Below are 22,616 nucleotides of genomic sequence, written 5' to 3' on the forward strand. Positions count from 1 at the left end.
TAAATTGAACCACAAAATATCATTTTAGATGAAAATTAATGGAACATTTCATTTCTAAGCCACTATTTTAAACACAAATTAGTTTTTAATTTCCCTGCTCAATTTTATCTAATTACCTGAAGAAATCATAGTCTCCACCTGAATCTTTCTTATGTAGAAAGGGTTTAATCATAGTAATTTTGAAATCATGTAGCCAAGTTACAATTACTGCCAACACTGTTTCATGGAATTTACAATTTAATTTGTTTGAAATAAGTACAATTTTGTTTTAGTACTTTATGATTTATATAGCACTTTCACATACATTATCTCATTTAATCTTTAGAACAACCTGGCAAAACAAGTAGAATAGGTGTTACTCTCCTCATTTTATAGACAATACTGAAGCTCAGAGACTTTAAGGGGCATTTTTGGCAGTACATACAAAATTCTTTGAGGAACAAGTCACAATTCCCCCTCAGGAGAACAGTCAGGCAATCTCTCCCAACTAAAAAATGCCCTAACTGAAATGGTCATGAATGTTTTTAGTGTGTCTTAATTTATTGTTGAGTCATTTTTCAGTCATGTCCACCTCTTCATGACCCCATTCGGGGTTTTCTTGGCAAAGATACTGAAATAGTTTGTCATTTCCTTCTCTGGCTCATTTTACAGATGAAGACCTGAGGCAAACAGAGTTAAATGACTGGCCCAGGATCACATGGCTAGCAAGTGTCTGAGTCCGGATTTGAACTCACAAAGATGAGTCTTCCTTACTCCAGGTCTGGTACTCTATCCACTGGGCCACCTAGCTGCCCCTCTTAATTGTTTAACTGACTGCATAATGAACCCAATCAGTTGTGAAGAATCAGTTTTTAAGTTATTTGGGGAGGGGGGAGTACTAATGAAATATTGATTCATTGGTAACATAAAAATAGCCTTAGTCATTTTAAAGGAAGCTCTGAATCCAACTGTTGCCCTTCTAGAGGCAGATGGGACACAGCAGAAGGTACACTGGACAGGGAATCAGAACACCAGACTCCAGCTCTCCCACTAACAAATTAATAAATGAGGACTTGGACACATCTCATGACCTCTCTGGACAGGTTTTCTCATCATCTGTAAGATGATGAGATTAGACTAGATGATCTTTCAGTTCGATTAAAGTTCTAAAAGTTATGATTTTGGAATAAAATGTAAAGTGAATCGTTACCTTTATTTTCATAAAGATCAAATTCATGGTCATGCTTCTTTCTCACTCCATTTGACATGCTATTGAAAGGGAACCAATGACATCGTTTTTTTGCTTTGTCAAAAGCAAAGGCCCTGAAAAAAATATCTGAATGAAAAAAAGGAATACCACTTTTATATAGCTTTTACAGTGGGGGTACATGGTATACCAAGGAGAAAAATATAACTATATACATATATATATATATATATATATATATATATATATATATATATATATATATATAACATCATCACATAGGCACAAAAGAAACTCAAATGACATTCCAACCCTTTCATGTGATCTTTACAATAGAGAATAAAATTAACTTTCTGTGGTCTATGCTTAAAATACCAGTTTTCTTACTCATGCATTTTCACTTTTAATTTTACATTTTCCTTGTAAAAATGAGAACTTTAAGCCATTGTATGAAAGCACTTATCCAATCATGCTTACTTTCTAAAATCATTTTTCTTTCAGTAAGAGAGCTCAATTAATAATATTTTTATTTAGAGAAGATTGATCATTTATAGGCTACCATAGTATACCCAATATTATAAAGTGCTCAAGAGAAAAAATTAAAGAAAATTCTAGTGAAAAACATTACTAAGATGTTTATATAATCATTTATTCTAAAAAAGTACTATGAGTGAGATTTTGTTCACTATCATTCTTGCAAGACAAACCTCTAGCTCCCTAAGTACAAACAGAGCTATATACACGAACATCATTAAAATAAAACAAATGTTTTATTTACCTTGATCATATGTAGATATTAATATTCCTTAAGTTAGCCTAATTGGCAAATTGAATTTTTCTCCCTTTTGCTATTTAAAAATTGTTATAAAATTCTTCTAAATGGACTCTTTCATGAATATTTGTATATTGCCATATGTAGGTATCCATAAATACAACCAATTTGAATTCCTACTTTGTAAGACTTCCCCTTTTAATTTTCTAAATGTATACTTTAAGCAACTCTTGATGCTCAATAATTTTACATTTTCAATAACTAGACATTTTGTGTGTTGTTAATCTAACTACTTTCAAGTGACTTAATTATAAAAATCTTGAAAGACAGTTAAGTGGATTTTGAAGAAGTTGATGAAAGTCTCACATGATATCCACTTCCCCAAAATTGATTTAAAGTCTTTCATGATTATTTTATAACTATCCTATTTTATTATATATCTGTATTTTCTCAAAATATGGCATTTATTTATTATCTCTGTGTAACATTATGCATATAAAGATATTTTTGAAACTATTTCCCATTTGAGAAAGTAACAATGGGAAGCAAAGTTCTTGATTTTAGAACATCACACATTGAACTAAAAAAATCTGTAAAACTGATTTTTTTTACTTCTCAGGATATGACATAAGAGAATAACATATGAGAAAGTCTGTTTTACTCAATTAGAAGCGAAGAATGTATAAATATTGCATCATGAATTATATTTAGTGACAATGGTTTCATCAGATAAGTCTAGTGTAACAACATTACTTCTTAGTGAATTACATTAAAGACATTCTCCATCATTATTCCTCTTATTGCACCTAATTGGGATTTGTTATCTTCTCAAGATAATGGTAGCAAATTGTCAGTGTTATCCCTCTCCAAATCTCCCTTTGTTTTAGCTCCCTCAACAAATTAAAATGTCTTGTTAAGGCCATCTATTCTGATGTTGTCCTTGTTATCTTAATTTTTCTCATTCTTCATTAGTTTCTATTTATTATATAGCCTCCAACTACCAGCTTTAGTTATCTCTTATAGTATCTAGTTTATGCATTCCTTCAATGCAGAGTGGTAACATGGAAAGGAGAAGGGTCTTCAAATAAAATTACCTGAGCTCAAATTTCAATTCAGTCATGTGACAGTGGGTAAGAAATTTGATCCCTCTGTGCCTAGTATAATGTGAGAAAGGCCGATGAAGTCCTTAGAGTCTGTAAGGACATGCCCTGTCTGGTGGGTTCTATAGATCATACACATTACATCCATGGCTTCAACCCAACACATAGGACTTTGGTAAACGTGTCTGGAGCACGTGTATGGGAGAGGCTCTTTGCCTTAATTCAGAGCATTGACCTATACAGTCTATTTCCTGTCAACTCACTGCATGATGATAAGACTTTTCATTCAATTCAATAAACATTTATTAAGCACTACTATGTGCTGGGCATTGTGCTAAGAAGTAGAGGTATTAATAAGAATAAGAGACTGTCCTGGCCCTCAAGAGGCTTATAATCTAATGAGGGAAGACAACACACAAAACGAAGCTGAAAAGGGGGTAGCAGTTGGGGTGGATTACAGGGATGAGGGAGAGAGGTATAACGAGCTGTTCTGGGCAGTCGAAGTCAAGCAGAGTTGCCAATGGAAAATGGCTGCTGAGATGAAACCGAGTATACATTTAGTAGGTTAGAGGAAACTCCCTCAGGAAACACTCTGAAGCACTTTCTCTTTCCTGGTACCATGTAAGTGAAGAGGAAGAAATGCTGTGGGCCTCAAGGTGGGGAAAAGGTAGTAACATCAGTGGAATGTCACAGCTGCCTTATCTTCACACTTGATAACCACGTGGCTTTGAATGCACGGTCCCTCTATTTTCTTTGCTTCTTTATGTTTATTCTTTCAATATTTTTTATCTTGGGTAAATGAGTATCAGAAAGGAATGGACCAAGTTATGACATTATGAGTTTTAAAAATGTTTGAAGAGTTATCAACAGTCCCCTCAGTGGCAGCAACTAATACAGCCAATAGTTGAATTCAGTAAGGAGACAGCCCTAACAAGCAACCTACTTAACTCTTCCCAGCAATGAATTGACCAAGAATCCAAGATACCATATCTTCTAAGTAATGGAGTAATTCGTCCAATTCTACAACAAAAAATGAATTTGTTGGGGATATCTTTATGGGAGAAAAGGATTCCCAGAGCCATCAAGTATCACTTTCACCCTGGTTTGGGACAGGTGTATATTTTCTAGCAGCCAATTTAAGTTTGGGTTAGTTCTCCTATTGTTGCACTTCAATTATTGTTATACGTTCTCAGCAAATATAACTTTGTAAAAGCTAATTGATATTCATTGGTTAATTGGTAGTTGACAGAAGTTAGCTAGTTAAGTGATGTTATGAGTTGATAACATTAGACAATGAATACCAGTTCCTCAGGAACCCTTGGATGGGACAAATATTAGCTATCTTTTAGGGACCTGATTTGCTAAGTTGAGTGATAGTTCAAAGAGTGAGCTCATAGCTGGTGCTACACAAGATTTCTTTATTTAAAAAAATACCTATTACAACCTGTACTACTTACCTTGAGGGGTTTTTGTGAGGAAAGGTCTTTGTAAACCTTTAAGCTTTATGTATAAATTTGAGTTTTTTTGGACATAGTTCATTTTACTTATTTATCATATTAATTCGACATTCTTCCCTTAATTTCCAGCCCTAAATATCTTGGAAAAAATCTTAATTAAATGATAGCATAATCATAAGGAGACCATTCAGATTTCTTGAGTATTTATTATATGCCAGGTGCTGTGGAAATAAAAATTAAGACATCTCATCTAGTGGAACAAGTATTGTATTTAGAGACAGAGGACCTACATTCAAGGCTTGTCTCATTGCCTCATTACTTATGTATACTTTTATAAGTATTTTAACCTTTTTGGGCCTCAGTTTTCTCATCTATAAAGTGAGAGAGTAGGTAATAGGTGACCTCTAAGGTTCTACTATCTCTGTGATGCTATGATATTATAATCTAAATATTCTACAGTCTATTACCTCACCACCATCTCTTGCAATCACTCAATTCAAGGGCCATTTTCTACACTAAAGTCATTTCTGATCCTTCCACGTACTACTGCACTCCCTCCTAAAATGACTTTGTATTTAATTGTGTGCGCATGTGTGTATTCTGTATATACACATACATACACATGCTGTCTCCCCATTGGGATGTATGCTTGTTGAGTTCAGGAACTGTTTCTCTCTTGTCTTTATACCCCTAACATTTATCAATAGCTAGCACATAATGTTGTTATTGTTCAGTCATTTCAGTCACATCCAACTCATCGTGACCCCATTTGGGTTTTTTTTGGCAAAGATACTAGAGTGGTTTGTCATTTCCTTCTCCAGCTCATTTTACAGATAAGGAAATTGAGGCAAACAGGGCTAAATGACTTGCCCAACGCTACAAACTAGTAAGTGTCTGAGGCCAGATTTGAACTCAGAAAGGTAAGTCTTCCTGACTTCATGGCAGTCTATCCACTGTGCCACCTAGCTGCCTTCTAGCACATAATAATAAGCCTACTATCTATCGCTTGATAGTAGGATAGTTCTCAGAACGGCAGATAGATAGTTGTCAGAACAGCAAATGAAATGAATGATATGATCAAAATGCAACCAACAAGAAGACATGATGACAGTTTAAATTAGTAATCTGTTCATCAGCTTATTAACCTAAAACATCTTCACACTGTAATTTTTCTATTTGTATTAGAACTGTAATTTTAGGTACAATCTCTCATCTTTGGGGCCTTACTTATGTGTTCTTCAGTAACAGAGGAGGTCAATCTAGAACACACAAATTTTGCCAAATTTACACAGATGTTTCCACATGTGGAGACTGGCTTTTTATTGTTGTTGTCATTTCCATCATCCTTTTTTCATTATCTCATTACAGTAAAATATGTTCTGAATGTGTTATACACACTTATACTATGCCGCTCTTTGAGTTTTTATGTCTTCTATGCCTTTTTATCTTTAATCAATTTTTAAATTTGATCTTAAGAATCCTCTTTTTATTTTAAACTCTTTCTTTGATGAATTTTAGTTGTTTTGTTTCCTCTCTTGCCAACTGAGAATCAATCAATAAACATTTATTTATTAAGCACCAACTATGTGCCAGGCATCTTGCCAAGCACTGGTGATAAAAAAGAGGCGAAAGATAATCTCTTCTCTCCAGGAGCTCCCAATCTAATGGAGGAGATGACAAATCAATCATCTAGTCATATTTCCTACACAGCAAAGATGAGGCTTAATAATACCGATATTCAAGACCTTTCACACTCTGATCCCAAAACACCTTTCCAGTTTAATTTATCAATATTCTACAACTCTGTGTTCAAGCCAAGTTGAAATACTAACCATTTCTCAGATCTTTTTCCTCTTTCTTATGCCTCTTTGTCACTATTAACAATGTTTTCCATGCTTACCTAACATGCATTTTACCAGCTACCTTACCCCCATCAATTTGTTATATCTTTTCCACCCTTTAAGAGAAGGAATAATACACAGCACAGAACTAGGAGAAAAGAAAAAGAATGGTTTCAGAATCTAGTTCTAACATTCACTAGCTATATCCAAGGACAAACCACTTCAACTGAGTTTGTTCATCTGTAAGATGGAAAGGAAACAATACCTAAAATTCTACCTTTTCCACATGGATGTTGTGAGAAACATATTTGAAACATTAAAGGACCATTTAAATATGAATTCTTATTGTTATTTAAAGCCTATTTCAGATATTATGTTCTCCACATCTTCACAGTCCAAAGTGATATGCTCTTCATGGAAATTATCATATGACTTTGTTTCTGCCTCTTTCATATTATAATTTGTGTTGTGGTTAATAAATATCCTTGGCTTATCTTACCTATTAGATACATTCCTTGATGTCAGGGACTATCTTATGCATCTTTCCATTCCTAAGATCTTAGCATAGTGCCTTATGATACCAGGCACTTAATAAATGTTTTATGTAACAAAGTCACTAATAACAGGCGAAATGCTTAGTAGTATTTTCTTAAGACAGAACACTAGTATTTCTGTATCTATGTTCCCACTTGGTCCAAACATGCTGTTTCAGTCATGATGATTTTTTTCCTAGAAGTTCAATATGACTTCCTTGTCTCTGGTCCATTAAACACTGGAGATGATATATGATTTCATAATATGCTATGAACTAAATTCAGAATATCACAATTTTCATATATAACTGGAAACTATAAAATTGGCAAAACTGACTAAAGCAGAGAATTCAGTTTGGAAATATAAAGAGAATACCATCCCATCCCTGTATCCAGGGAGACGTTTGCTATTTGTAACTCAGCCACAAACTAGAAAATGAAACTAACATGATTTAGGGGAAAGATTGCTGATCTAGGAGTGAGAAAATCTGAGTTAGAATCTGAGATCCTTTACTTACTAGCTACGTGACACTAGACCTCAGTTTCCTCATCCATAAAATGAAGGCATTAAACAAAGTGCTATCTAAGGTTCGTGGTGGTTCTAAGTCTGTGATAATAATGAAAATAACCAGCATTTATGCAGAACTTTAAGTTCTGTGAATTGGTCTACAAAATACCTGATTTTTTTCCTCGCAACAATTCCTTAAGGTTGGTACTTTATTGTCCCCATTTTACAGAAGAGGAAACTAAGGCTGAGAGAAGTTAAGTGACTTACCCAAAGACACATATTAGGTAAATGTCTGAGGCAGCGTTTGAACTCACTTATTACTGACCCCAGGTTCAGAACTCTATCCACTGTTCTACCTAGCTACCTCTATGGCTGATAACAGTAATAAGTGGCTTGATTTACTACATCCTAAGAAGACTGAAAAAAAGTGGTGCCTGTTGAATACATGGCTTATTGCCTAAAAGAACAGATATGCCTTACAGAAAGTATTCTCTTTCCCAACAGGAGGAAGAAAATGTATTCTGACAACCAGCTCCCAGTTTAGACCTACTGTTTCAGCCTGCCGATGGTTAGGTAGCACTTGCTCTGAAAAAGATTTATGAGTTTGCAATGACACATGGCAGCCAAAAAAGGCAATGTGACCTCGGGCTGCACTAAGAGAGGAAGAGCTGCCAGGAATAGGCTGGTGATAGTCCCGCTGTAATGTGCCCCCATCAGAGCTCATCTGGAGGATAACGTTGAGTTCTGGATGCCACAGGTTAAGAAAAACATTGATAGGAGATTATGTTGAGTTCTAGATGCCACAGTTTAAGAAAGACATTGATAGAAGAGTGTCCAAAGGAAGCCAGTCAAGATGGAGGAGAGCCTTAAGTTCATATTCTATTTAAATCAGTTGAAGGAACATTTAGCCTAAGGAAGAGAAGACTTGAGGTGGACATGATAGCTGTTTCCAAGTATTTAAAGGACTGTTATGCAGAGATGAGACTAGACTCATTCCTTCTGACAGCAGAGGGCAGAGCCAAGAGTGAGGAGTGGAAAGTTCAAAGATGCAAATTTAGACTTGATGTCAGGAAAAAACTTCCTAACAATTAGAACTGTCCAAAAATGGAATGGGCTGTCTCAAAAGAGGTGGTGGATTCACCTTCTCTGTAGGTCTTCAAAGAGAGACTAGGCAACCACTTGGACATACAGGGGATACAGGGGAATCTTTTCAGGGATGAATTAGACTATATGGCCTCTGAAGTTCTTTGCAAATCTCAAATTCAATAATTTCTGGGATCCAAATCCTTTCCTTTGGTGTGTTAACTATTTCTTGGAGCTTTATGCCATTTGTAAATTTAGTAAGCATAAAATCTATTCCCTCATCAAAATCAGTTATAAAAATGTTTTAAAAATTGGGCCAAGGGTAGGATCCTAAAACTCTGTATTGGAGATGTTCTTCCTGGTTGACACTGCTCTCTCTCTCTCTCTCTCTCTCTCTCTCTCTCTCTCTCTCTCTTTCTCTCTCTCTCTCTCTCTCCCTCTCTCTCCCCCTCCCTCTTTCACCATTCATCTGGACCTCTTTTCTTAGGCATTCATATTGTATGTACTACAGGGTGTTGCAAAAGAGTGCAGTTTTAAGTTCTAGTAGCTTAAGGCTTTAGAATACCATGTATTGTACACATCATATAAACACATATATGTACATATTATACATGTATTCTCCCCTTATAGATTTATCGCCTTGATTAGAATCTGTTTCATTTTTGTATTTGTATCACTAGTGCCAAACATAAGGTCTAATGCCTAGTAGGTACTTAATAAATGCTTGTTGGTTGATTAATGTGTTCATGACAGCTTTCATCATAGTTATTAGTTTATATGCCCTATTCCCCAACTAGACTGCAAATTACTATCTGTTCAATTTATTCAACTCCTCTCTTCTGACTTGGTATGATATGACAATGTGCCCACCTATGTTTCCAGAGTAAAGTCTTCATAAATTCCACCCCCACCCTGCCCTTCTCCAATAACTAGTTTGCTGAAAACAGTGACTGACAGATTGTTTAAGTAAAAATAAGGAAAGAAACAAACAAAAAACCACCAGGCATTTATTTAAGTATCATGTTAGGGTAGTCAGGGAAGAAGAAGGCAAAATTATCATGGAAGTCCCAACACAATTTCCTCCTCAAATCCCCACCTCATTTGTTTGCCCTTGAACATGAATGTCTCTTTTTTCCATTTAAAAAACCAGTCTTTGTAGGTAAGAGGTCCGGAAGGAAGGAATCCTGTGTAACCAAAGTTCACACTGATATTACACTTTGGGGTTTACAGAAGGATTAAAATCCTTCTAAGTAATTTATGCAAGTATTATTATTTTCATTTATAGAGGAAGAAACCAAGCCTAAAAGAGGTTAGGTGACTTTCCCACCACAACTAAGCACCATAGGTATGACCTAGTCCTAGATTGGCTGATTCCAAGTAAATTATTCTTTCCCGGGAATATGATGCTATACTCATGGAAAGGATTCTCCCTTGCATATATGTAAATGTACAAAGACTCCCTGAAAGAATTTTCCCAGCCTCTCTTCTGCAGCTCTGATTCTCATGGTACTACCGAGAAGGATTCTTACTAGATTTTGACCTCTATCCCCAAATCAAAGTAAGAAGTCCACTTAATTCTATATTATGTGAAAAGGTTAGGAACTAGACCTCAGATTTCATTAGTATATGGAACTACTGAAAGATGAAACTACCTCTGTCATTTCAGATAGGTACCTTCTATGCAAATTTGTTTCAGAGAGTTGCCTAGAAAACTGAGAGGTTAATTGACTTTTTTCCGAGTCACATAGCCAGAATCGGGGCTTGAACTTGGGTCTTCCTAGCTCAAAAGTCAGCACTCTGTCTCCACTATCATACTTCCTTCTATCCTGTGGGATAGAGTTATTTTTCATTGTCAAGTCACACAAAAACTGGCAAAGGATAGCAAGCCCTTCACTTGACTCTTCTAATGCCATTTCTAATGAGCTTATCACTTTTCATCTAAACATTTATCATATCTTCCCACTAATGCCTTTTCAGCATCCTCTTTTGCCAAAGCCAAGCTCTGTAGATATTGTCTGAGGCTCTCAACACCTTCTATTCTCAGTATCTTGAGCCTTTGACACAAGTTCCTATAAATCCTGGCTGTTGCCCAATTCTGCAATTCATATTCTCAAAATTCCTTCTGCTTCTGTTACCAATAAATATTTGTTCTGAATACACAGCCTAGAAGTTTAAAGGGAAGTAAATAAAATCAATCTAAATGAATTTCATTTTTAATAATCAAAGCTGCATACATAACAGAGGAAATCACAAAACACATAATAAATTTAAGAAAGATAAATCTCTTTTTTCATTAGACATTTTGAAAGTCCTGTTTTCTACTCCCATTTATGACTTGTGTTTCCTTCAACATAAGTCTCCTGTGGCAAGAAGTTTAAAAGACCCAAGTCTAGATTGCAAAGACTAACTACTACATGGCACATTGGACACCAGTAATTTTAAAACATAATGTAGTGTGTATAGGCAATGTGGGTGTATTCTATTATTGGAAAATTCCTATCAGAGCAACAAGGAACAACTTACTTGCAAGTGAATGGAAGGCCTTTATTCCTAATACATCTCTTGGCACATTTGTCCGTCGTGTTCAGCCTTTTGGTTTTAATATTCAGTGATGAGTCTAGTCTGATTAGAGTAGTCTTTGCTGACTTTTTGAATTCATGTAGGGTGTTTCTTTTCCTCTGGCCCTCTATGAGTAAAAACAATCAAAAGAAAAAAAAGCCTTGAAGGATGATATTCAAAAGAATGATTTTGCCTGACAATGTCAACCTCTGAAAATATGAAGTTAGATAAACCATAGTAAGGGAAGAAAAAGTTAATTGATAAGGACAAAACAAGGAACTGTCGTCACGCCTGGTCACTAATCTACAGTCTTTTAGAGAGTAGATGCTCTCTCAAACTGGGACAGAGTTCATTCTGAAGAAATAAATAACATGCTCTTCTCCAAACAGCATGAAAGCAAGAAACAGTGCCAGGAGCATATCATGTCATGTTTCATATTGTATTTTTGCATTTCTTCCTGTATTTCGTCCTTATATAATTATAATAACTGGCAACAGCCATTCAACCAAAGTTTTACAGGACAGAGAGAACTCACTAAAATCTGTGCATGGGACACATTGGCCATATTTGTTCTATATAACCATCAGGGCGAGGGGAAAATTATATTACTTAAAAATATTTTCTTTCTCATTTATTATATAAATACATCTTTCTTCCAGATAATAATTTTTTCTATCCCCTTATTGTTTCTCTTCCTATCTAGCCAAATGTGGTTAATCAAAATTTCATCTTTTAATGTGAGTCTCATTTTTCTTTATAAAAGAGTTCTTCAAGGCCACCAGATAGCATGAAGTTTTCCATTAAAAAGCCAAATAACCTAGGAGGACATGTTATTCATCCCAAACGGGCTTAATTTTATGTACAGTCTGGGATGAATTGAAAATATAATCTTTCACTTACCCATTTACCTCAATTGTCCCAACTCCTAATTGCTACCATCACTCGACCCTGTACAGTTAAGCCTGCTAATAGATTGCAGCTACTGGGCAATCAGGGTGACCACAGTCTATTAGATGCCTTATACGGAAGTCATTTCTGAAGCAAGAGAGCTTTCTTTCCTCTGCTTTACTATTTTCCCCTAAGGACTACACAAGCTGTTTCCTGGGTGGGGTGGTGGTGGGGAGAAGTATACATGTCTTTTCTGTACTTAAGAGCCAGAACAAGAGATAAGCGTTTGTAAGACGTCAGAAGATCAGGAAAGAAAGTAGGGAAACTGAGTAAAAACAGCAAAAAATTCAAACAAAAAATATGAAAAGTCCCAAGGTGTTGAAGCCTAAATAGGAGATGGGACTTTTATGAGGTGATAGTAGAGAATAGATAGTAGAGATAGAAAGAGAAAAAAGAAGGATGTGCGTGGTTTTTTTCTTTAATTAAATTTTGTTTTTGTTTTTCACTTAGTAAGCATTGCTCTTCTTCCTTTTCTCCCTCCCCCTGTGCATTGAGGAATAAAAAGAAATGAAAACCCTCACAACAAATATGCATAGTGAAGCCAAAGAAATTCCCACATTGGATCTTTCCAAAAATATACATCTCATTTTACATATTAGTCCATCATCGCTGTGTTGGAAGGTGGGTAAAATTCTTCATCATCAGTCCTAGCATATGGAAGTTTTGTTTTATTTGATTTTGCTCTGTTTTAAGGTAGTAACATGCATATAGGTGGCTTGTGGAAGCATTCTGTACTGTTGAATTTGCAGACATGAATGAAGAAGCAAGACAGACTGGGACAGTAACAAGGGGGACATTAAACATGCAAATAAAAGTAACAAAAAGGCAAAACTCCATGTTCGTAAAAACTTAGAAATACGGGATAATACAATGAGATGCCAGAAATGGCATCATACTTTGACTTTGCCAGCAACCACTGGCTCCTGTTGGTTTATTAGACATTCAGGCTTTATTTCTTAACTTCTGCTCTGACCTGAAGATTACTATAAATTAAAGAAACATGCATTTTATTCTCTGCTTTTATATGTCTCCAGAGCATGCTTTTCAAAACCTCCATGTTCCTTGAGAGAATAATTTTCACCCTATAATATGTATAGGTATACTCCTATGTACATCAATATATCAAGAATCCATATTTTCATCAAAATGGATTCCCCAGCTACTGATGCAGTGGCCTGATAAATTGTTGTTGCCAAAAAAGAAAAGTTCATCAGCTGATATATGACCCTTTCCAATGATGAGCCCATCCAAATTAGGCCAGTCTTTTGATTATAAACATAGGATCTATCCTATATTAGAAACTTTTCTAACTTGAGCAACCCTTCTTGCTCATGGGATTTAGAGCTATTTAAGCCCTAAAAATTATTCATTCCAATCCACCACCATTTACAGTTAAAAAACAAACCAACTATCCTTAGGCACAGGTAAGTGGAATGATTTTCCCAAGGTCATACAAGCAAAGCAACACAACCCAGGTTTTCCGATGTCAAATCTATGCCTTTTCCATGATTTCATAAGAAATATAACCCAGGGCCCCTTCGGCAGCTAAACAGAACTTTAACAGAAGACAGTTCCATGTAGATACTTGAAAAGGTAACAATAAAGTTTAGTCAAACAAAACAATGAATCAATAAATATTTGAGTCGATATTATGCATTTAGGACAGCACTAGCTGCCAGATTATAACTGTACCTCTCTCAGCAAACAACACTGGCTAACTTGCATAAGAACCAAATCTACTTATATCAGATTTCTATCTGAGAAGTTGTTTTGATCAGTATTAAAGTGTGAATGTTCATTAAAAATTTTTAAATATTAGATAAAAAGAAGTATGTGATAGGATCCATAGTTCCATTTTTGTCAGGGAGAGATTCAGAAGAAAGCATCATTCTCTCAAGTAAAGGATGTGAAAATTTCTTCAACTTCTGGCTTCTATTACAGTATTCTATTAACGAGAGATAAGTTTTTCCATCAAGAGTTTCTACTTCCTTTGACCTCTGTGTACTGTTTTCCAGCTGTCAGGAGTCATCCTAATCTTAAATATTTTGTCTTCATTTTTCATTTTGTATATTTCCCAGAAAATTTTTGGAAGTTAATGGAAGCAGAACGTCTATTAAAATAGGGTGACTTCCTTAACAACAACATAAGCAAAGTATATGGCTATTGGAATAGTTCTCCAAATGAATCAAATTAACTAAAAAGAAGGTGGTTCTTAAAATTGGCACAATGGCATCTTGTCCAGCTGATGTGAAATAGTTATGTGCAGTCAGGGGCAGGAGATGGCATAAAGCAGTTTGTAAGTCTGAAGAGAAGAAAAAATTGAAATCAGAAGAATGTTATGTTTGTAAATGGTTTTCATTAGAAAAGTAAAATCAAACAGAATTCCATGTTTGCCCTGAGATTTTATGTTCTTATACTTCTTTCATATCATGAATGAAAAAATGTTAATAAACACATTTGGGTGAAAGTAAGGACATATTTGTTGTAAATGCCACTTTGTTGTGCACTGTGGATGCTGAGGTTTGCTGAATGTTTGTTTTCTACTATCCTCATTTGTTCTTCTCTTTCAGTTTTTTTTTATTTTAATAGGTCAGTGACTCATTATTCAAAATTCTGATTCTAGGCAGTGCCATCATATAAAACTTCAGAACTCATAAACCTAGAAAATATACCTCCTCTCTAATGAAAGAACTAAATGCAAAAAAGATGTCATTCAAAAATGACAACTAAAGATAAAATTCTTTGCTATAAAATTTTAAGTTCCCGCTTTTCTCTGTGTGTGTGTTTATATATGTGTATGTACATATGTATGTGTATGTCTTTACAACTGATTCTTATTGTGTCAGAAATACCAAAGATTAAATTTGGAAGGATCTTACTACTTTTTTTGGGTGGTGGGAGGGAGGGTTGAGGGAAACTGAGTACAGCTCTTAAAGTTTCTAAACATTTATCCTGATTAAAATCTCTCTGGCTCCTCCACCCCTAAATTTATTTATATACAAATATGCATTTATATTACATATGTGTACCTGTATATATAATGCATATGATATATGTACATATATGTGTGTGTATGTATATACACACACTGTATATATTGAATAGAGATATGAGGATGGAGAAGTGTTTAGAAACTTTAATTAAGAGTTCTACTTAATATCCCTCCCTCCCTCTGAAAAAGGTAATACTATCCTTCCCAATTTAATCTTTAGTATTTTCAGTGCAATAAGAATCGGTTGTACAGACATACACATCGACATATAAACACACATAGTGAGAGAGAGTGAGAAAGAAAAGTTGGGACTATATTTTGTAACAAAGAATTTTATTTTTCGGTGTCATTTTTTGCATGCATATATGTATATGTATATAAGCAAATATATGTATATTTAAGATAGGGGTTCTTAACTTCTATTCTACAGACCTCCAAAGGGTCCCTACAGAGATCTCAAGGGACCCATAAAGCGGGACAGGATAAAAGAAATCTTTAATTTCACTAGCCTTTGGTTTCCTTTGAAATCCTATATATTTTATTTTATGCATTAAAACAGTATTCTGGGGAGTCCAAAGGCTTTACCAGGCTGCCAAAGTGTTCCCTGACACAAATAAGGTTAAGAGCTTTTGATAAAACAATGATTAAAACAAAGTAGAACTGTGGCCCTGGACCGGTCACTTAAAGTCTTTCAGTCTCCGTTTCAATTTCTATAAAATAAAGGTAATGTCAGTAGTACTTACCTGACAGTGTTGTTCTGTGGATTAAATCAAATGAGAGTGTATTTTAAACCTTTTGCACACCTTAGGGAACTTTAGGAATGTATGTCAGGTTTTTAAAATTATTATTATTGTTGTTGTTTACTCCTCCTCCTCCTCCTACTACTACGTATCTGATTATGCTGTGTCATCGTCCAGCTCAAAAATCTTTGAGTGGCCCCCTATTGCCTATAGAACAAAATACAAACTCTGAAACCTAACATTTAAGGTCTTTAATAACCTGGCTCCAGCTAACCTTTCCCATCTTATTTTATCTTATCACCATTCTTATACTCTATATTCGAAGCAAACTATACTCCCACATGTTCCACAAATTCAACATTTCCTCTCTCACCTCTCTGCTTTCCCATAGGCTACCTCATCCCTTCAAGAGACTCCCTTTTCATGTTCACTTCTAATAGCCTTTATACAGGGTGTTCCTAAATTCTGGACACATAGGAAATGTACAGTTATTGCAACGAGTTCACGTGAATCTTGCAAAGCACATGAACCTTTGCATCACAAATGGTGGAAATAATATTGAAGATGTTATTTGTTAATATTCCAATGAAATAATATGTTGTTGAAAATTTCATTCATTTCATTTCTTGAAAATAGGCATTTTTGCCTATGCGTCCAGACTTTAGGAACACCGCGTATTCCTTCAAGGATAAGCTCAGGTTTCACCTAGTCAGGAAGTCTTCCGACTGCCTTAGTGACGTGTTGTCTCCTAAAATTATAATCATGTCTGTTGCTGAGTCATTTCAATTGTATCAGACTCTTCATGACCCCATTTAGGGTTTTCTTGGCAAAGATACTGATGGGTTTGTCATTTCCTCCTCCAGTTCATTTTACAGAGGAAACTGGGGCAAACAGTATTAAGTGACCTACCCAGGGTCATATAGCTATTAAGTATTGGAGACCAGATTTGAACTCATGAAGATGAATTTTCCTGATTCCAAGCTCAGTGCTCAGAAGGGACCTCAGAAGCCATCTATCTAAGACCTTCATTTTATAGATGAGGAAACAGGCCCAGAGAAGTTAAATGATTTGCCCAATATCAAGGAGGTGACCTTGTAGACTTAATACAGTGGCTGGCACATAGTAGGCACTTAATAAATGTTTATTGAATTGATAATAGTACTCCTAAGCTTTGAATCATGGTTCAAATCCATTTCATATCTACACCACAGTGCTTTCTATATTCACTTATCTATGTACACATTGTAGCCATTCTCCAACCTCACAGCCAGGATATAGGCTCCTTAAGAGCAAGGGTTGCAGCCAGTGCCTTGTACATAATAAAGGTTTAAAAAATGTTTGTTGAATTGAAGACAGCTTTGACTAAAATGAAAGGGTGAAGCATCTCTGAAAATCACAATCATTCCTTCCCACTCTCAACAACCCCCCCAGGGAAAAGCTCTGGGTAATGGAAGAATATAGGAGAAATATTTTGGTGAATATGTTTCCTATCTAGTCCCTTATTTAATTTACTTATTCTAGACTTAAGATGGTTAGGAACCTAGTGAAAAGTAACAGCAAATAGTGCCAAATGTATTGAATCCAAAGTGCTTTAAGAAAGACATATTTCTCCCTTTGGTCCCTGGGCCAGATATTCAGTTCTCTTAATACCTCATATATTTTCCTCTATGTGGGAGCTCCCAGTGACTTCAAAGGGAGGTCAGTGCAGGAAAAGGATTTGCAGAGTGTGGAAAGAAACAGGAATCTGGCTCCATTCACTCTGAAAAGTCTGTCCATATGATTAAGGATTAGCAAGTATGAAGTGGTGAGATGTTAAGATGACAGTAAACAAATAATTAAAAGGAATGGAGAACAGAAGATGTGAGAATCTGGAAAGAAAGGCTCTGTAGAAAATTTACACTTTCATAATGATTTTCATAGACAACTAGAATTTCTGAGACACCAAAAGAAACCTATAAGATACAAAAGAAAGCTACAAAATCACAGCATTGAAAGATCCATAGATCCATTGATAAAAAAAATTAGTGCTGAAATCATATACAGATTTGAATGAATAGTTTATCTTTCAGAAATGACTCACAAATATGTCCTAGTTTGGTTTAGAAGATGAAATTGTGCTATCCTATATAAATCCGATTATCACTTTAGATAATAAGATCATAGATTTAGAGATGGAGAAGCTTTTAGATTCCATCTAATCTTGTTATTATTGTTCAGTTGTGTTCAACTCTTCATGACTCCATTCAGGGTTTTCTTGGCAAAGATATAGAGTACTTTGCCATTTCCTTCTCTAGCTCATTTTACAGATGAGAAAACTGAGGCAAACAGGATTAAGTGATTTGCCTAGGGTCACACAGACAGCAAGTATCTGGGGCCAGATCTGAAATCAGGTCTTTCTGACTTCAGGCCCCATACTCTATCCACTTCTACACCTACCTGCCTATAGTCTAATCCTGTCATTTTATAAGATGAAGAAACTGAGACCAAGAGAAGTTAGATGGCTTTCTGGGGTCACACAGGTAATAAATGGCAGAGTCCTAATCTGAACCCAGATTCTCAAACTCTAAGTGTAGCATACTTTCTTCTCCAAAGCTATTGTGGGAAACTTCCACCTACATAAGAAAGTGCTTCTGGTACCTCCCACTCTCCACTGATTGGTTGTCTCATAAACCTTTTCTTAATGTTTACCTGGTACCCAGTACCTTAGACCTTTACAACTGACCTAAGGCATCATGTCTTCCAAACTCCTCATTTAACAGATGGGGAAGTTGATAACTAGAGATAAAGTGACTTGCTTATAATCACTTTAGTATTACGGTGGAAACTGGTGATTTGAATGGAGGTTTCCTGGCTCACAGTCCCATGTTCTTCTACCACAGTATGCTGTTATTACTAGGTTGGTAAGTTTAAATTCTCTTTTTGTGTTGTTGTTTTTAACAACTCGCTGACATTTATATGATACTTTGTAGTTCACCAAGCAGTTTCCTTGTGACAATCCTGTGAAATAGTTATCATTATCCCCACTTTATAGATGTGAAAACTGAAGCTCACCGATATTAAATGACTTTCACTTGATTAGCCACCTAGAAAGATGCGGAAAGAGGTCTGGAACTTAGGTTTTTTGACTCCAGCTTCAGTGTTCTGTATATTGCACTAAGATGCCTCTAATACATAACTATAGCTCTATTTTCATATGTTATAAGACCAAAGAATACAATAATAACTGAAGAGCTCATGCTGCTAGATGACAAGAAAAAGAAACATCTTCTTTTGTATATTTCAAAATGGTCTATCAATTAAATTCATCATATTGTACACAGGTCCAAACAAAGGTTATACATCAAAAACTATTGTCCTACCTCCCAAACAAAGTAGTATCAACTCTCAGACATCCACTTCATGAATTATCTATGGCAAATTTGTAATTCCCTCTTGGTCTCCCCCTACTAGCCAACACACTTCTGAGAATGCAAAATCATTTCAACATTAGTTAAAGTAAAGTGTAATTAGGCAGGTAAATCCACTGCCAAACTCATATATTGTAATTCATTCCAAAAACAAATAGAGTTGTTCTCTCAATTATTTGCTGTGTAGACTAACATACAATTGAGAGGAATGTATGGTTAACAATACTATGATATTTTCTTTAAGAAAGTCTAACTTCCCAAATATCAGCCATTATTTCAACCTTATTTTAAAGGTTCCTACAAGTGTTGTTCCTAACCTATAAGAAACCAGCACAATAAAATTACTAGTAATCATAATTTACCTACTTAGTATATTTGGACATATCCAGATGAAGTGAAGTCTATTTTTTCCTTTCTCCAGAAGTCTCATCAAAAAGTATTCTAGTTGACCATTCTCAACTCAATGGCCTCCCTGCGTACACTTCACAAAATAGATACACCAAAGGGAAGCCAATTCCCAAAGGTTGATGATTTTCTTTCCTATCTATTTAGCTCATTCTTAGTGTTGTCAACCCCTGGATTTCATCAGAAACTGGATCATGAATCTGATTATTCATACCTAATTTAGTTCAAAAGATATAGCCAATTCTTTGTGTTGGACTTGGAAAAGGCTACATCTACCATCTGGTCATTCATTCCAAGCTTTGTATTCCCCCATGCCCTAGATGTTCACTGCTTTCTCACTTCAATATTCTAACCACTACAATGATAATACAACTAAATACAGATGTTTCCTCTTGTCCTGATAAGGACTATAAATTCCTAGGAGCAGCAAATGAAATATTCTCTAAACTACCCAGACAATAGTCATTCCCAAATGACTCCTATAAAACTCTGAAGTTTGAGGTAGAAAGTGAGAAAAAAAGAGTGAAGTTGATCTTGAGCCTAATCAAAGCCATACCCATATCATTTATGCCTTCCACGCATGGCAGCTACCCAAGGACAGATACCCAGGGAGGGAGGGGGAGAGAGAAGAAGAGAGAGGGAGGGAAAGAGAGGGAGCGAGGAGAAAGGCAAGCAAAGGGAGACAGAGAAGAAAGGAGAGGAAAAGAGAGCAGAGAGAGTTGAGAGAAGAGAGAACAAGATTACGTTTTTGTAGCATGCACTCATTTGGTGTTTGATTTCTATTTCTCAAATAAAAACCTGTATAAATCACAATTAGAGGCTGAATCTTGGATTGTAAAATGGGTCCATATATTGTTTTTTGAGAGGTGTCTTATCTAGAAAAGGATGAATCCCCACAATTCTGTCCATCACTCAGCTGCACTCCAATTCAAATCTTCTCCCCAGCTTTAAACTTCCCCAAACAGGCAAAGTTCCAAACTAATGTTAGCACTTTATTTCTATCCCACAATTCATACCCATTAGGCTAGTGAGGAAGGGAGGAGGGTATTGATGAGCCGTTAATTATCCTTTAAAAGGTTTTTCGACAGAAAAGAGAGGTTAAAAAGAAAATGTACGGAGGCTGTTTTTTTTAAGACATTTAAACTTAGAGGAGAGGAGATGCGGAAGGTAGGTTGTTGTTTTTTTTAATAAGCAAGGAAAAAGAAAAAAAACTAACCTGCAAAGGAAATGGTGATGGGAAGAAGAAGGAGGTGTTGAAGAACCTGATGCAGCACCAGTATTGGCAGAAGTTGGGTCACCCACATGGTGCTGGTCTTGCTGGCAGATCACACAGAAGGAGATGCCTGCTTGAAAGGATCCTGTGTAGAGGCAGTTACTAAAGGAGCCAGCCTGCACCGAGCTGCTTTTTATTACGATGAGCTAAGTTTGTTGTGTGATTAACTGGAAAGATCTAGGTCTGAACTCCCTCTTACGGTAAGAAACTGTTTAACAACAGCCCTTAACTCTTGTCCAACCTTCCCCCTTCCCCCCACCTCCCCTCTAAACAACACCAAACAGATTCCAGCCCCTTTCCCTAGCTTAGGAAGGAAACTTACAAAGAAAAGGTCACCTGGCTTGAGGCCAGCTTCAATTTGGAAGCGTAAGCACCAGATCCCTGTGACTCGAATCAGAATAGGGAAGAGGAGGAGGAAGATGCAGACCCGCCAGTTAAAACTAGGCAGGCGACAAGGACCAATCCTCTCCATTTAAAAGCAGCCAAATACAAGTGTTCAAATGTCTATTTGGGAAAAAGAGGAAGGGGAAGCAGAAATATCTGAAACCGGAGAGTTAACCCTCCAGCAAAATGTGCCCTAAGCTACTGATCCTGGGTGGTTTCACTGCTTGAACCACCTGGGGATTCCAGTTAAAGATATTCATTCCCTGGGGTTTTGGAGAATGAGGGAGGAAGGAAATCAGCCGAGCCTGGGGTCCGAACTTGCAAAGGGTGGGGCTAGAGCAGGTAGAGAGAGGTATAATGAGGAAGGAGTTGTAGTCCAGGGGAAAATAGCCACGTTCTCAGATGGGAAGGATCCCCTGGTAGCTATGGGCCAGAACACACACGTGCACACACACGCACACGCACATACTTCCAGGTGTTTGACAGACTCTACATCAGAAACTTGCCTGTTTGGGGAACTGGGATAAAATCAGGTGACATTGTCTCCAAGAATCTCTACAAGACTGCAACAGAAAGAAGGTCTGTCCCCACGGCACCTCTTTCCCACCTCACTCCGCAAGTCAAGGTAAATAAAATACAATATGAGAATAAATATTTCCTGTGACCTAATTTTCTTTTTAAAGAGAAGGGGGAAGCCCCCACAAATCCTAAGCTTTCTAGTAACTGGTGGTAGATTACTGTGCTGACCGCAGAGGAATATTTATTACATTGGAAAGAACTTCGACTCTCGGGTTTGAGGGAGCTGGGTGCAAATTCCCAATCCCCAATTGTAACTTTGTGTCCTCTCCCCCACCCCCGCCCCCCGCATTTGGGAATTACTATGTTTGGGAGGTTTGGTCAGCCAGGCGTCAGTCAAACGTTTATTAAGCTCCCAGGACACATAGAAAGCATAATGTCTAAAGCATAAAGTGTAATGAGCGGGATTCACATGTTAAATCACTTCCCACACCCTCTCTGGATAATCCCCCGGGCTTTTTTTTACTGCTGTTAACACAGGTACTTGGATTCTTATATCCCAATTTAGGAAAAGCTCAGAGGATTTTGACGGGAGTCCTGGGCCCTGCGGCAACTTTGAAGTAGCCTCAGGCTTCAGTTAGGTGCGGCCAGGAAATTAGAACAGTTATTCTCCCAATACTTGGACCAACCTTTTTGCCCTGCAGACGGAGAGGGAGAGAAGAAGAGGGGAGGGAGAAAAGGGAAAGGATAACTGGGGGAGTGGGGTTAGGAAATAGTCTTATGGAGCAATCTATTTTCATTCAGAAACGGGGAGCAAAATGAAAGTCACCAAAAGATTAACACCTGCCCCCAATCTCAGGTACCATAAGAATTGGTCCCATGCCTCCTCCCAAGGATCTCTTCCTCCCACTG

General features: G+C 36.5%; 1 protein-coding gene across 5 annotated transcripts in view; it reads right to left on the reverse strand.

Moving 5' to 3' along the window:
• Positions 1 to 20,906, reverse strand: part of HGF (hepatocyte growth factor) — a 103,456-nt gene extending 82,550 nt beyond the window's left edge. For 4 of the 5 annotated variants that reach the window (XM_036760344.1, XM_036760343.1, XM_036760347.1 and 1 more), the window contains exons 1-3: positions 20,748 to 20,906; positions 11,004 to 11,166; positions 1,190 to 1,302 (exon numbers count right to left, since the gene is read on the reverse strand). In XM_036760344.1, the coding sequence (XP_036616239.1) occupies positions 1,190 to 1,302; positions 11,004 to 11,166; positions 20,748 to 20,835 (364 nt within the window). In that variant the 5' untranslated portion in view covers positions 20,836 to 20,906. The remainder of the gene's footprint in view (positions 1 to 1,189; positions 1,303 to 11,003; positions 11,167 to 20,747) is intronic. The other variant, XM_036760345.1, reaches the window with a different exon arrangement.
• Between the last annotated feature and the right edge of the window lie 1,710 nt (positions 20,907 to 22,616).

The sequence above is a fragment of the Trichosurus vulpecula genome, chromosome 5 (assembly GCF_011100635.1).
Source record: "Trichosurus vulpecula isolate mTriVul1 chromosome 5, mTriVul1.pri, whole genome shotgun sequence".
In the NCBI taxonomy this organism is placed as follows: Eukaryota; Metazoa; Chordata; class Mammalia; order Diprotodontia; family Phalangeridae; genus Trichosurus; species Trichosurus vulpecula.